This window comes from Lissotriton vulgaris, chromosome 2_1 (genome assembly GCF_964263255.1).
Source record: "Lissotriton vulgaris chromosome 2_1, aLisVul1.2, whole genome shotgun sequence".
NCBI lineage: Eukaryota > Metazoa > Chordata > Amphibia > Caudata > Salamandridae > Lissotriton > Lissotriton vulgaris.
The window spans coordinates 1,674,126,786-1,674,143,679 of NC_141687.1; the positions used below are offsets into that span (position 1 = coordinate 1,674,126,786).

General features: G+C 48.4%; 1 protein-coding gene across 1 annotated transcript in view; it reads right to left on the minus strand.

Annotated features, from left to right (window-relative positions):
* Positions 1-485: 485 nt before the first annotated feature.
* CEP85 (centrosomal protein 85) overlaps positions 486-16,894 on the minus strand; it is a 413,787-nt gene continuing 397,378 nt past the window's right edge. Inside the window, exon 14 of the mRNA XM_086957634.1 lies at positions 486-3,353. Within this exon, the coding sequence (XP_086813760.1) occupies positions 3,190-3,353 (164 nt within the window). The 3' untranslated portion in view covers positions 486-3,189. The remainder of the gene's footprint in view (positions 3,354-16,894) is intronic.

Here is a 16,894-nt window from a genome sequence, read left to right on the forward strand (position 1 = left end):
GCCGAAATTTCCTTTAGGTTTATTTCATTTTCCATAGCCATCAATGTTAGCAAAATAGCGCAGTGTTGCTTTGTGTACATTTTTGTAAATGTATTTTGGTTTCAAAATTAAAAGTAAGCAAAACACTACAGTAAGATTCGGAAAAAGTAACTTCAGATATGTTAATGCAGGCTGATCAGTATTCATGATTTCTCGATTTGAATATGATAATTTACGTAAAATGAAAGTGCTTTGGGATCCCCACATGTAGGCAGAGACTAACATTTGGTCCTACGAATGAAGAAACTACAAAAGGAAACACCTGAAATGAATAAAAGGACAATCCAAAAGCATTTAAATAGTTGAAGTGGGCTTAATGATAGCGGTCTGCTCTGCTATCATGTCTCGTAGGGATTGCAGAGGTTACCTGGGCTATTCTCGCTCTCAGAGTCCCTGCCATGGTAAGGTCAAATAGCATGTTTTGCAAAGTTACTGAAAGCACTCAATGGTGATCTATCAACTTTATTTTTTATCAAAAAGGTTCAATACAATCAAAAAACAAACAATTTTACAAACAATTCATATAAATTACTTGGCCAATATAAACATTTGAGAGTATTGCAGTTCAATCTGCCATCGTCTCCGCATCCTACATAATTTGAAATGTATTGACAAAAAAGTCAGTCTACGTGCTCCATGATTTTCTCACAGCAAGCAACAAACTGGAGTGGACCACATTCCAAACAGTCAGCCCATGCTAGGGACTTCTCCAATACAGTTTCTAATCAAACAAAATAAACTTGACGATTCCCATTTCACAGCACAAAACCAAAAGGCATCTCCTTCCAGGAAGAAGTAGGGGACGGACATTTTGGCATGTTTCACGCCATAATAACAATTAAGCTCCACATTCTATTCTGACTACATTGGTGGTTCGAAGCCACAGAGTAGAAAGTGGTGGCACTTTGGCTGCACATGAGTGGGTATATTAATTATCCTTCACTAGTGATCAGGAGGTATTGACATATGAATTGTACGAAAGGACACCTGCTGAATAACAAAACAGTGCAACTGGTAGCACCACTGATTGCTGGAAAGAGACCAGTCTGGCAAGAGTCAGTAGGTCTTCTAGGATAACTTACTGGAAGGCATTACTGCCAATAGAGAAGCATTATACAATATGGAATAAACTTCAACAAGATCAGGAGCGGTCAAAGTCTCATGTCATAAACCATACAAAAATCCCATCATACTGCAAAGGCATGATTAACATACATCTGTAACAATAAGTCCTATAGAAGAGTCAAATCCATCAAGAGGTTTCAGAAACAGAACTGAACCAATTGTTTCCATATTTTCTTGCAACTTGTCTACTTACGTTCCACTGAAAATAAATGGAGGACACTGTGAAATCTCACTGTGCAGTGATGCAAATAGCGGAACTCGTGCTTCACCTGCATTTAAAGAACACATCTTTTGAACAGCTCCAAGCGGCGTCCAAGAAGAGGACTTGAGAAATCAATATTAAGGACTCGAGGATGCACTTGTGAACAGTTCAGAATGAAAACCTTTGAAGACTTTCCAAGGGCTCTCAAAAGAAGTAGCTGACCAATAGTCTAGCTTCTCAGAGAACGGTCATGGTTGCCTTTGAGACCAAGTCGTCTACTATTCGAATATCATGCAATTTAAATAGAACCTTGTTTAAAAATACTTAGCAAAAAAATCACTTGATAAATGTCAACACCTGTTTAACAATGCAAAGCTGAGTGATGCAGGGCTGCAGCACCGAGCAAGAGGAAAAAAACTCTCCAACGGTCTTGGTGCAAGCAGGAGAGCATTCAGAGTCCAGGCTGTGGTTTTATAAACAAGAACCGAAGCAAGTACATTCCACCGATGAAGGGTTTTGCCTATTCAGTGCTGGCCAGCAGCGTTCAAAGAAATATCAGCACAATCCAAACAGAGTGAGATATTTATATATAGATTACGGCCTGTATGACACAATCTAAGACAAGCAGGTTTGACAACGTTGTCCAGTCTCTAGAGCAGCATGGACACGCAGCTATCAAGTCCACAGCGCTAGGTTAAGTATAGTACAAAAGGCACTGAGCAAATCAAGATATTTTCAAGTATTCTTTTACCCGTCTTGCGCTTTGAAAGGTAAGTGGTAACCCGGTTTCTGACCCCTTCTTGTTTCAAGGCTACGATTCCACGAGTAACCTTTATACAGAGGCACATGGGCTCATGGAGCATCACTTCCCCTCACACCTGTTTTTAGGCGTCAACAGATGGGCTCAGCAGTTATTGAAAAACTTCTGAGGAGCATGGTTTTAATGAAGACCCATACGTTGGCTTTGCGCTCATGGGCGCCATAACAAGAGGCACTTGTTTATAGGACAGTACAATAGTATGGCTCAGAAGTAATTGCTCACCATTTCGAGGCACGCTTTTGTTTTTGTTTTTTACAACTGTTATTAAAGTGCCCTGGGTAATCTGGGTTAAAAACCCCAGAGGTACCAGCCGACTTGAATCGTGTATTTTAAAAACACAGCAAATTTTCCAGGGAAAAGACATAGAATCGAAATGGCAAGACAAAAAGAATAGAAGGAGTTGAAGGCATTGCAGAAGACACCAGAGATTTTCTTCACCACAACACACAGACCAGGGACTGGTTCCATGTCTTTGGCATAAAAAAGGTATCTATTTCATGTGGGTCTAATAGGAAGGAGGGAAATCTAAAAGTGCATTAAATACTAAACAATATGTGGACAACTGAGAACCAGCTCAGTATAACCAGTAGGAGGACGGGCCATACAGAGTTGGCAAGATCTTCTAAAGACATCTTCTGGGTCCCTTCCTTCCCGTTTTCACCACAGCACAGGCTACTGTTTTTACATTACAAGATACAGAAGGTTTCAGTGCTCATGTCTTGGCCTAAGCAGTAGCTCCCCTCGAGATCCTTCCCTAGCATATCCAAACAAGTGCTTCCTTATGGATGCTAATGAGGAAGAAAGTATCATAAGGGCACTGAAACCAACATGAGCATGGCCGATATCGGTCAGTCGATTGTACCAACAAGAAGCATTCTGCTGAGAATTGAAACCCCCTTGAGATGCTTTGATCGTAGCCTGGAAAGCCACATGCCATGTCCCATTCTGTTTTCAATAAATCCTTCTGGCACCAACTTGTGCCTCCATTACAGTCACTAACACTTCACTGTGTAACACAGTTTTCACCCATATCTGAGGCATAGCGGTCAGATATGGAGGTTCTTAATTCCACAATATCCTTGTGCAATTGCTTCACTTCCGCTAACTTTCTGTTCAGGACCTCGGGGTTCTGCATATTTACACTTTCATCCAGGTCTGGCGGCACAGCTGAAAAACAAAAAGAACCCAAAGTTATACATATAAGCGAGAAAAGCCAATACTGCACAACCCTTCATAGTGCAGACATCTACAAGTCGTCCAAACCACATGGCTGATAGCTCCCTACATTCTACACTGCCAAACACCAAAACTCTTAAGAAACCCCCTTTCACTGTAGCAACCCAGTAGGGCGAGTTCCAATAATCAACATAGAGCCTCTTATAATCATCCACGCCACTTAGAGCTCCCTACACTACCAGAAGGTGGATGCCAAAAAGTAGAACGCAAAGAATTCCTTCCTTGTGGCATTGCCTCAAAAATACGTTGGAAGTAACGCTCCTAAAAATAACGATTCTCAATTATTAGTTCTAAAAATACATATTGTAAAAAGCAGAATACTTCCCAAAGTATTTGTTCCAAAAATGTACTGAAGTAAGAGACATTGTGCAAGGTGTTAAGGGTTTGAAGTTAAGCGTATGAGGATCAGAGTTAAAGGTTTAGGGAATAGTATTAAGAGTTTGGGTTATAGGGGTTAGACATTATGTAGTTGGCGGAATCAGGAAACAGGGTAGATGGTTAAGAGTATAGATGTTAAAAGTATGGTGTTAAAGCCGAAGGGTATATGTCTAAAGGTGTTGGTTGAAGGCTGTTCGTAAAGTGTTATGGTCATGTTGTGTACAGGATAGAGTTAGGAGTATAGGGTTAGGACCTGGGAGAATAGCTTTAAGGGTTTGAGATACCGAGTTCAGGTTTAAATTTTAGGGTCTAGAAATTAAGATTTCGAGGTGTAGAGCTAAGTGTATGCTATGAGTGGGTGAAGCTGTATGTTTGAGATGTATGGATATGAGGGTGAAGAATAAGGGGTTGGGTATCAAGAGCAGGATTAAGAGATTGGAGCACCAGTTTAAGGGTCATGCATAGGGATGAAAATAAGTTTCTTACTTGTAACATAATTCGTCCAGGTATCCACACCCATTGTCCAAAGGCAATGCGCTATGGATGAATTGGTCGGGAAGATTTGTTTACGCTTTTCCATCTCTCCCACTAATTCCGTTAGTGGTTCGGAAACTCAAACAGCATTCCCTGACACTGATCCTAGTTGTTCCCACATGGGCCCGCAACCCTGGTTCACCACCCTGTTAGAACTATCAGTAGTTCCTCAACAAAAAGTACACCTTTACCCCAGGTTTCTCACTCAGAACCATGGAGAGAAGACATCCCGATCCCAGTCATCTCAACCTTGCGATCTGGCACCTGAAATCATGGAGTTTGGCTACCTTAATCTTCCGCCAGACTGTATGTGTGTCAAAGAAGATAGACGCCCTACCACAAGAGCATGCTATGCAGCAAAGTGGAAGCGGTTTGTAGTTTACTGTAACAATCAGATCAATCCACTAGATGCTTCAATACAAAACATCTAATTTAGCGTATCATATCCATACGCTAACATCTTGCTGCAATAGCTGCATACCTGCAAAACAGACCGCACTTGTCTCTGTTTAGAGTGCCCGTTATTAAAACTTCAATGAAGGACTTAAAATAATCATTACCCCATGACTTCCACGTTCTCCTGTGTGGAACCTCAACGTAGTTCTTACAAGACTCATGGCCCCTCCCCCCCCCCCCCCTCCCCCTTTGAGCCATTGCACAAATGTGAACTACAATTTCTCAACTGTAAAGTAGCCTTCCTTATACCCATCACATCTCTAAGAAGAGTGGGTGAGCTTCAGGCACTAACTATACAAGAACCATTTTTACAAATACACCAAATTAAAGTGGTTCTTAGGACTAATCCCAAATGTGTACCCAAAGTCGTCTCTGCCCTTCACATCAATCAGTCTGTTGAGTTGCCTGTATTCTTTGCTCAACCAGATTCAGTGGCAGAGCGTGCTCTTCACGCATTAGATGTTAAAAGAGCATTACTATACTGCATAGAAAGGACAAAACCTTACAGGAAAACCAAACAACTTGTTGTTGCTTTTGCGCCACCACAAAGGCAATCCCATATCAAAAGCCGGTATTGCATGGTGGATAGTTAAGAGTATTCAAATATGCTACATTAAAGCTAAACACACATTAACAATCCCCCCTAGAGCGCATTCTACACGCAAACTAGGGGCTTTTACGGCATTCTTAGGAAATATAATCAATCAGAGTACTTGTAAAGTGCGCTACTTACCCGTGAGGGTCCCAAGGCGCTGAGGGGAGAGGGGGGTGCTGCTACTGCTCGAAGAGCCAGGTCTTGAGAAGTCTTCTGAAGGCGAATAGGTCTTGGGTCTGCCGTAAATAGGTAGGGAGGGTGTTCCGGGTCTTGGCGGCGAGGTAGGAAAAGGAACTGCTGCCGGAGGTCGTTCATTGGATGCGGGGGACAGCGGCAAGGGCGAGGCTGGCGGAGCGGAGCTGGCGGGTGGGGGTGTGGAAGCAGAGTCTGCTGTTCAGGTAGGCTGGTCCGGCTTTGTGGAGTGCTTTGTGTGCTCGGGATCCACTTGTAGATCCTGCGGAGCATGCGGACGGTTTTGTAGCAGGAGGAGGAGACGGCGTTGACCTGCTTAGACATGGAGAGGGAGGAGTCGAGGATAAATCCTAGATTGCGTGCATGGTCGGTGGGTGTTGGTGCTGTTCCCAGTGTGGTCGGCCACCAGGAGTCGTCCCAGGTTGAGGCGGTGGGTCAGAGGATGAGGACCTCCGTCTTGTCCGAGTTAATCTTCAGAAGGCTGCTCCTCATCCAGTCGGCGACGGCCTTCATTGCCTCGTGGAGGTTGGTTTTGGCAGTGTGTGGGTCCTTGGTGATGGGGAGGATGAGCTGGGGGGTCGTCAGCGTAGGAGAGGATGTTGAGGTCGTGATGGCAGGCCACTTGTGCGAGGGGGGCCATGTAGACATTGAACAGCGTTGGGCTGAGGGAGGAGCCCTGGGGGACGGCGCAGATGTCGGTGGCTTCGGATCGGAAGGGTGGGAGGCAGACGCTCTGGGTTCTGCCGGAGAGGAAGGACGTGGCCCAGTCAAGAGCCTTCTCTTGGATTCCAGCTTCTAGGAGGCGTGTTGTGCGATGTCAGACCGTGTCGAAGGCGGCTGACAGGTCCAGGAGGATGAGGGCTGATGTTTCGCCGTTGTCTAGTTGGCGCCTGATGTAGTCTGTGGCGGCGATGAGGGCTGTCTCGGTGCTGTGGTTTAGTCTGAATCCGGACTGGGACGGGTCCAAGATGATGCTGTCTTCCAGGTGGCAGGCCAGTTGCATGTTGACGATTTTCTCGATGACCTTTGCCAGGAACGGGAGCAGGGAGATGGGCAGGAAGTTCTTGAGGTCCTTTGGGTCCGCTTTCGGCTTTCTGAGGAGGACGTCGATTTCGGCGTACTTCCAGCTTTCCGGGAATGTCGCTGTTTCGAAGGAGATGTTGATGTTGGACCAGGAGGTCAGGCGGTTGGCACTGGTGTTCACAGGGGAGGTGGAGTCTGGCGTAGTCGGGGTGGTCATGGTGTTGAAGCTGTCGTGGATGTCAGCGATCTTGCGGTGGAAGAAGATGGCTAGTGAGTCGCACAGTTCTTGTGAGGGCGGGATGTCGTTGGCGTTGGCGCTGGGGTTGGAGAGTTCCTTTACGATGCTGAAGAGCTCTTTGCTGTTGTGTGCGTTGTTATCCAAGCGGTCTTTGAAGGAGGATTTCTTGGCTAATCTGATGAGGTGGTGGTGTCTGCGGGTGACGTCCTTGTGGGCTGCGTGGTTGTCCAGTGTGTGTTCGTGGAGCCATGTCTTCTCCAGTTTCCAGCATGCGCATTTAGAGGTCTGGAGCTAGTTGGTGAACCAGGTGGCTCTCTTGTTTGCGTGGCTGTTGGAGGGTTTCTTGAGCGGGCGAGGGTGTTGGCGCAGTAGTCGATACACTGAGGTTTCAGGCTGCGGCTTCTGGGTTGGTGGGGTCGGTGGGTGGGTTCTTGGCAAGGGAGGTGATCAGCTGGTCTTCAGTGACTTTGCTCCAGCAGCGGCGAGGCAGCTGTTGGGTGCAGTGCTGCGTGGTTGGTTTCTTGAAGGTGAAATGGATGTAGCGGTGGTCTGTCCAGTGGAGTTCGGTGGGGTGGTCGAAGGCGATGTGGTAGCCTGTGGAGAAGACGGGATCCAGCATGTGGCCGGCGGCGTGGGTGGGTGCGGTGACGAGTTGTCTGAGGCAGAGGTTGGCGAGGTTGTCGATAAGGGTGGCGGAGTTGGCGTCGTTGTTGTTGTCGAGATGGAAGTTAGGTCCCCGAGGAGGATGTAGTCCATGGAGGCGAGTGAGTGGGTGCTGGCGAGGTCGGCGATGGAGTCGCTGAACTGAGCCCGGGTTGTGAGAAGTTGGCCTGGTATATAATGCTCACTAATTCTAGTGATCACTTTGTACCATGCCAAGCAACCCTTATGATGATGGTTGTAATTCAACCTTGTAGACCAGTTATCCTAGTGGTAACGTGGACAAAGCAGTCTTAGGCTAAACTCTGAAAGGCATGTGAAGCCAGCTGTTATACCATACACAACCCCCTTGAATACCAAATGAAAGGGACACCACACAGATATATATTGAAAATATATATTGATTTATTAACTATAAAATCCCCTGGACTCTTTATGAGCACAGAAGCACAAGCATTAAATCACAAGACAGTTTAAAATACACAAAAGTTGCACAATATGGATGAGCCCTAGGGGCCACCTAAACCATATACTAAGAAAGTGGTATAAGAGATACCAATAGGAAAGTGAACAGGCCTAGGGCCTTGGGAATCGCTGGAGCTATTCGAGACTAGCAGTGACTAAGTCGGGAGAGGCCCACGGGACTCGGGTGCAGTGTTCAAAGTGCACGCACTTTCCAATGCAAAGTCTATGGTGCGTAAAAAGTACAAAGTTAGTTTAAGGGCACTTCCGCTGAACCTAGAGGAACAAAACTTAAGACACAGACCCTAGAGGTGTGTACCAGTGTAGGGACACCAGCGTTGCAATGTTACCTCACCCACAGGAAGTGGGTGCACAGGGTCGAAGTGGCGTCTGGTTTTGACACGCAGGTTCTTGGCGCTTGAAGCTGAAGATGCTGCAGGCGATGTGAAGGAGAAGTGTCCGGTGGATCCAAGGGTGGATCTGAAGTGGTGAAGACCTGAAAGCAGAGGGGACAATGTTCAAAGTCACTGACCAGTGACCACCGTGGAACCAGATTGGAACCAGGCAAAGTCGGGTGCAAACAGGTGATGAGGTGTTGCTTCTCTCTGCAGCCACGTGGACACGAAGAGGTCAAGGACGTCCAGGAGTCGATCACGAGCTGTCCCTCGAAGGCTCTAGCTGATGGCGGTGTCGGCAACTCGATTGAAGCAAACAAGCCTTGGCTAATGCAAGCCACGGGGAAAGTGAAAAAGGCTTATTACTCGGACCAGCAAGGTTAGAGCGGGTACTCCTTTCTACAGGAGCGAGGGCAGGTCTGGAGCAACCAGACCCACAGTGTAAATTGTAGGTTTCGTCACCAAGATGGCCGCTGATCACGTGACAAGCGGCCGGGATGGCGAGTCGAGTGGCACAAAGCAAAAGGGCCCCACGCAGATCGTGGAAATGCTGGAGGGCGGATCTTTGGTGCAAATGCTGCTCGGTTGTGGGGCTTCTTAAACCCCAAAGCACAAAGTCGAGGGTGCCTCGGGCGCTGCGCAGTCAGCGTCTCGGGGGTCTTTCAAGATGTCCGCTCCCACGTCTCTCGGTGCCTCCACGGGTCCCTTCTTTGCAGGGACTGTGGATCGGGCTGTGAGAAGTCTGGGAAGCTGGGTCTTGTCAGGCTCTGCACTCTGGCTCCGGCGGGAGGCGGCGGCAAAGCAGACGTCGAGTTGCTGGTTGGTACCTGTGTTCACAGGGTGGCCACTCCTAGGCCACAAGGGAGATTCTCTTCAGTCTTCTGTGCAGCAGAATGTCGAAGTCCAGTCTTCTTCTTGTTTAAAGTTGATTTCAGGATGATCTGCTGTGCAATGGCACTGCTCCCACTCTTATTCCCAATCTGAGGGGTGGATCACCTACTAGGTCCCTCCTCTGGGTGGAACCAGGAAGGGGAGTGGTTACACCCCCTCTCCTTTGTCCAGCTCCTCGCCAGGACTGGGGCTGGAAAGCCCCAGAACCGGTTTGGGCTGGCTTATGCACAGGGACACCTTGTGTGCCCCAGGCATGTCTCAATCTATTCAGCCCTGTCCTACCCAATACACAAAACCCTGTCTGGGGTGGTGCTCGCACCTCCCCAGGCAGGAAACCCTTTGTCCAGGCCCTCCTCGCTGGAAGGACTCCCAGCAGCAGGAGGTCAGACATGTGTCTGTGGTGGCAGCATCCATTTTGTGATGCCGAGGCTCTGGTTAACTTTAACTGGGGTTAAGGCTACACACATGTCGTGTCCCTCTAGAAGGGTGGAATGCTATCCCCGTCGACAGAACTGTCGAGGGGGATAGTATTCCAATTCGTATGATACCTTACTCGACATGTTTTGATAAAGCCAAACCAAAGATAGCATATAACCGCGAGGATTATAATGCACTTAAGAGTATATGGTATGGCAATATGTTATGTTATGTTATGTTATGTGGTTTTTATTTGGCGCACAGATGCTCCAGCTAAGGAGCGTCCTGGCGCCCGACAAGGCAGCTACACAACACAACTAAATAAAACAACACAAGCAAAATAGCTAAGGGAATAAAAACGTTTTCAAAGCGCGACGGAAAGAAAGCAAGTCGCTCATAGCGCGAATTGCCGGGGGTAAGGAGTATCCCAGAACAGCTTAGGAAGTGGTTCCCGACAGCTGCAGACAGGCTCAGCTCACGCTAGAGCACCCTCTCACATATTTCCAAGCACTCTGCCTCCAGGATTGATGAGGCCTTCCATAGGAGTGGCTGATAGGAACATATGTGTCCAGTTTAGGATTAGATATAGGGATACTATATCTAAGCAAGAGGTGATTACACCAACTTACCCCAGCTGAGTGATCAGCCAGTTGTGTCAAATATGGAGGCCAGGCCAGGGGTGGCACAATACATGCTGCAGCCCCTGGTAGGCCTTGGCTACACCTATGCCCTGGGTACCTATGGTACACTGTTACAGGGGCCTATAAGGTGAACCAATTCCAATTGTTTTATGCACCTAAGGTACATGGAGTCCATTTTAAGGAGAGAGCAATCGACCTGGGGCCCTGAATAGCAGGATCCCAGGCCAACTAAGTCAAAAACCAGCTAAACACCAGGCAAAAAGTTTGGGGGTAACCATAGTCAGATATCCACCTTCCTACATAACCCCCCCCCCCCCCCCAAACGAAAGGAGATAAGGCTATCCTTGACCAGGTAAGCCTATATTGCCTAAGTGGCCATATAAGGAAGTACCAGCTCTTGCTTGGTAACCCCCTGTCTCATGGTCCACTAAGCAATCCCTCACCCTAAGGGTATCTGAGGGTCTCCACCATAGGGAATCTCTACCTGTGGTGTGTCTTTGCAAAGTCAAAGGCTGGTGTTGAGATGGAGTACTGAAGTGAGTTTCCTCTGTAGGGCTCAGCTTCCTCCAATCACTCTCCACCATGTGTGCCTTTCTTTCTCTGACTGAGTTGCACTGTGCTCTCAGGGTCAACCTCTGGCTACCTAAAGCTGGAGGTTGGGTCCCTCTGTTTGGCTTACTGGAGGGACAGTTCAGGTTTGGGCCATTAGGGTCCCAGGTTTGGCTGTGCCCAACAATATCCATCTGGGGGAGGTCCCTAACTACTTTTAAGGGGGATCCCTCAGGAGTTTTTAAAGTTTGCACCTCACCAGGGCTACTAGTTTCGGTGTCCCTAATCTGTTGATGGGGGTGCTTTATTTGACAGGGGGCCCTTTGGGTCTCACTGTCCTTCTTGTCCTCTGCAGCCCTGGGCTGAGTAAGGCAAGGTAGAGAGGGGCAGGTTACCTGCTCCAGACTGGGTTCCTCCTGAGAAGGGTCCACTGCCATCAGAGGCTCGGTCAGGCCAGGCCTAACAACCTCTGGGACAGTTCCTTCATCAGGGGTAAGATCAGTTCTCTGAGGAGGCTGATCCTTTCCTAAAGTCTGGTGGGAGGGAGATTTCTCTTCCTCCTCAATGCTCTCTGTTTGGGTGGAGTGATCCATCATTTCAGGCTTCACTACCCATGTATCAGTTTGAGTTTGGGCTGTGGCCATCACAGCCCCACCAACCTTTTCAGGAGGAGACTCAGTTTGGGTATGGGCTGTTACTAGTACAGCCCTGCTACTCTTTCCAGGAGGGAAGTTATCTAAAGATGGGGCTGAGGTTTGCTCAGCCCTCCCAACCTTTTCAGGAAGGACATCTTGAATTGGGGCTGTAGCCATTACAGCCCCACTAACCTTTCCATGGAGATTTACCATTCTAGAATGGGTTTGCTGTTCAACCTCAGCCCAGGCTGAGATTTCCAAATCATTACCCAGTAGGCAATCTACAGGCAAGTTTGCTGACACTGCCACTCTCTTTGGGAGAGTGACACCTCCCCAGCTAAGATTGACTACTGCCATGGGATGATTGGATTCTATGCCATCAATGTTTGTCACCTGATATCTGGCATCAGGTAAAAGTTGCCTTGAGGGGACTAGACATTCAGCCACCATGGTGATGCTAGCCCCTGTGTCTCTGAAGGCCTCAACTTTCAAGCCATTGATGAGGGGCTCCTGTCTATACTTGCTCAAAGTGTTTGGGCAAGCAGTGAAATTGGCAAACCCCATGCCAGTCTCATAGACAAGAGTATCTGAGTTAGGGGACCTGGATAGGCCAGAGTCCACCTGTCCTCCAAAAGTAAACCCACCCAAATTCTTGGGGGTGCTCCCACCACCTGGGGGACCATTGCTAACAGTGACAGGAGGTGTTGGAGCCTTACCTGGAGGTATATTCTCCTTATTGCCATTCTTGGGACAACAGCTATCTGTTTTGTAATGCCCCACCTGTTTACAGGTATGACAATAAGGCTTTTTCTGGGTTGTAGAAGTGTCTTGGGACCCACCCCCATTCTTGGAGTTTTGGGGCCCTGGGGAAGTCTTTTCCTTACTTTTATCCCCACCCTTCTCTTGAGGCTTGGTAGTCTCTTTCTTTTGGTCACCACCCTGGTTCTTAGGCCTGATCCTGGTTCTGACCCATTTGTCTGCCCTCCTACCCAATTCTTGTGGGGAAGGTCAGATCAGAGTCAACCAGGTGCTGATGTAGAAGCTGATTTTGACAATTACTTAAGATTTGCTCTCTCATAATTAAATTATACAATCCTCTATAGTCAGTAACCTTACTTCCCAGCAACCAGCCCTCCAGAGCCTTAGTGGCACATTCAACAAATTCAGACCAGTCTTGAGTCTGTGTCTTCTGGGTATCTCTGAACATTAACCTGTACTGTTCAGTGGTTAAGCCCAACCCATCAATCAGAGGACTCTTCAGGACCAGGTAGTTTCTAGAATCCCCATCACTAACTGTGAGGAGTCTGTCTCGGCCTCTACCTTCAAAGGAGAGCCACAAGATTGCTGCCCACTGCTCCTGGGGGATCTGCTGTACCATGCAGGCTCTCTCAAGTGCAGTCATCCATTTGTGGATATCATCCCCAGCTTTGTAGGGGGGCACAATCTTACTCAGGTTTCTTGTATCAAAGGACCTGTCTTTATCCTTCTGGATATTGCTGCCACCAGTGGATCCTAATCCACTCTCTCTAGGCTGTCTTGCTCTAGCAAGCTTCTCTTGGGCCAGGGCAACCTCTAACTCTTGTCTCTGGATCCTCAATTCAGCCTCTCTCATCTTGGCCTCATGTTCCCTTCTCTGAGGGCTAGTCATCTCCTTTCTGGAGTGACCATGAGAACCTCTAGAAGCATGGGAGTTGTCAGAGTCACCTGAGTGAGTCCTTCTCCTCCTAGGCTTCTGGTTAAGTCCACCTGGGGGTCTGAATGGGTTGTTACCTGATTCATTCCCAAGTAAGCTTAAGTTAGCCTGGTTCAGTCTACTGACCAGCACCTGACTATTTCTGTCATCATCTGACTCACTGCTTTCCACCTCCTCCTCTTCCTCTTCCTCTTCATCTACCCGAGGAGCTCCAGTGGTGGAGGCTTCCTCATCTACCAGGATGATAGGGGCAGGGGTGTCTACAGTGTCATCCTCTGAAGGATGGCCTCCTTCAGCATTCCCTGTGGGGTTTGCCTTAGAGGGCTTTAGAGTCTCAGACTGGTCTAAGAGCTCTCTTAGGTGGTCTGTAGTAGGGGAAGGCCCTGTCTTCAGACCCCTTAAGACACAAAGCTGTCTTAATTCCTTAAAGGAAAAAATAGCAAATTTGGATGGTGCCCTTGGAGGGTCACTCTCAACAGGAGTAAGTCCACTGGACCCCTCTGCTCCAGACATTGCTCTAGTGTGGGTGGATGTGTTGCAATCTACCTACACTGGTGTTTACCTACTAAACCTATCTAGTAGTTGTAGCTAGGGTGTGCTACTCCCTTTACTCTACAACAACTAAGTTCAGTAGAACTTAAGTATACTAGTCTTGTTTTATATGTACCTAGCAGGTACCTGTATGATCTTTCAAATGATAATCTCAAAGATTGTAATGGTAAAACAACAGCAAGCTCAGATCCCAATCCGCTGCTCACCAATGTGAGAAGTTGGCCTGGTATATAATGCTCACTAATTCTAGTGATCACTTTGTACCATGCCAAGCAACCCTTATGATGATGGTTGTAATTCAACCTTGTAGACCAGTTATCCTAGTGGTAACGTGGACAAAGCAGTCTTAGGCTAAACTCTGAAAGGCATGTGAAGCCAGCTGTTATACCATACACAACCCCCTTGAATACCAAATGAAAGGGACACCACACAGATATATATTGAAAATATATATTGATTTATTAACTATAAAATCCCCTGGACTCTTTATGAGCACAGAAGCACAAGCGTTAAATCACAAGACAGTTTAAAATACACAAAAGTTGCACAATATGGATGAGCCCTAGGGGCCACCTAAACCATATACTAAGAAAGTGGTATAAGAGATACCAATAGGAAAGTGAACAGGCCTAGGGCCTTGGGAATCGCTGGAGCTATTCGAGACTAGCAGTGACTAAGTCGGGAGAGGCCCACGGGACTCGGGTGCAGTGTTCAAAGTGCACGCACTTTCCAATGCAAAGTCTATGGTGCGTAAAAAGTACAAAGTTAGTTTAAGGGCACTTCCGCTGAACCTAGAGGAACAAAACTTAAGACACAGACCCTAGAGGTGTGTACCAGTGTAGGGACACCAGCGTTGCAATGTTACCTCACCCACAGGAAGTGGGTGCACAGGGTCGAAGTGGCGTCTGGTTTTGACACGCAGGTTCTTGGCGCTTGAAGCTGAAGATGCTGCAGGCGATGTGAAGGAGAAGTGTCCGGTGGATCCAAGGGTGGATCTGAAGTGGTGAAGACCTGAAAGCAGAGGGGACAATGTTCAAAGTCACTGACCAGTGACCACCGTGGAACCAGATTGGAACCAGGCAAAGTCGGGTGCAAACAGGTGATGAGGTGTTGCTTCTCTCTGCAGCCACGTGGACACGAAGAGGTCAAGGACGTCCAGGAGTCGATCACGAGCTGTCCCTCGAAGGCTCTAGCTGATGGCGGTGTCGGCAACTCGATTGAAGCAAACAAGCCTCGGCTAATGCAAGCCACGGGGAAAGTGAAAAAGGCTTATTACTCGGACCAGCAAGGTTAGAGCGGGTACTCCTTTCTACAGGAGCGAGGGCAGGTCTGGAGCAACCAGACCCACAGTGTAAATTGTAGGTTTCGTCACCAAGATGGCCGCTGATCACGTGACAAGCGGCCGGGATGGCGAGTCGAGTGGCACAAAGCAAAAGGGCCCCACGCAGATCGTGGAAATGCCGGAGGGCGGATCTTTGGTGCAAATGCTGCTCGGTTGTGGGGCTTCTTAAACCCCAAAGCACAAAGTCGAGGGTGCCTCGGGCGCTGCGCAGTCAGCGTCTCGGGGGTCTTTCAAGATGTCCGCTCCCACGTCTCTCGGTGCCTCCACGGGTCCCTTCTTTGCAGGGACTGTGGATCGGGCTGTGAGAAGTCTGGGAAGCTGGGTCTTGTCAGGCTCTGCACTCGGGCTCCGGCGGGAGGCGGCGGCAAAGCAGACGTCGAGTTGCTGGTTGGTACCTGTGTTCACAGGGTGGCCACTCCTAGGCCACAAGGGAGATTCTCTTCAGTCTTCTGTGCAGCAGAATGTCGAAGTCCAGTCTTCTTCTTGTTTAAAGTTGATTTCAGGATGATCTGCTGTGCAATGGCACTGCTCCCACTCTTATTCCCAATCTGAGGGGTGGATCACCTACTAGGTCCCTCCTCTGGGTGGAACCAGGAAGGGGAGTGGTTACACCTCCTCTCCTTTGTCCAGCTCCTCGCCAGGACTGGGGCTGGAAAGCCCCAGAACCGGTTTGGGCTGGCTTATGCACAGGGACACCTTGTGTGCCCCAGGCATGTCTCAATCTATTCAGCCCTGTCCTACCCAATACACAAAACCCTGTCTGGGGTGGTGCTCGCACCTCCCCAGGCAGGAAACCCTTTGTCCAGGCCCTCCTCGCTGGAAGGACTCCCAGCAGCAGGAGGTCAGACATGTGTCTGTGGTGGCAGCATCCATTTTGTGATGCTGAGGCTCTGGTTAACTTTAACTGGGGTTAAGGCTACACACATGTCGTGTCCCTCTAGAAGGGTGGAATGCTATCCCCGTCGACAGAACTGTCGAGGGGATAGTATTCCAATTCGTATGACACCTTACTCGACATGTTTTGATAAAGCCAAACCAAAGATAGCATATAACCGCGAGGATTATAATGCACTTAAGAGTATATGGTATGGCAATATCCCAGAACAGCTTAGGGAGTGGTTCCCGACAGCTGCAGACAGGCTCAGCTCACGCTAGAGCACCCTCTCACATATTTCCAAGCACTCTGCCTCCAGGATTGATGAGGCCTTCCATAGGAGTGGCTGATAGGAACATATGTGTCCAGTTTAGGGTTAGATATAGGGATACTATATCTAAGCAAGAGGTGATTACACCAACTTACCCCAGCTGAGTGATCAGCCAGTTGTGTCAAATATGGAGGCCAGGCCAGGGGTGGCACAATACATGCTGCAGCCCCTGGTAGGCCTTGGCTACACCTATGCCCTGGGTACCTATGGTACACTGTTACAGGGGCCTATAAGGTGAACCAATTCCAATTGTTTTATGCACCTAAGGTACATGGAGTCCATTTTAAGGAGAGAGCAATCGGCCTGGGGCCCTGAATAGCAGGATCCCAGGCCAACTAAGTCAAAAACCAGCTAAACACCAGGCAAAAAGTTTGGGGGTAACCATAGTCCGATATCCACCTTCCTACACGGGTTGTCTGTAGATGAGTGTTCCTCTGAGGGTGGTGTTGGGGGTCGGTGTGGATCCAGAAGTGCAGGTGTTCGGCGGTGTTGAGGGTGTCTGCGTGGGTGGAGACCATGAGGGTGGACTTGTGGACGATGGCTATTCCTCCTTCGATTCAGTTGGCGCGATCCCTGCGGGTGATCTTGTATCCGTCCGGGATGGCTATGGCAAT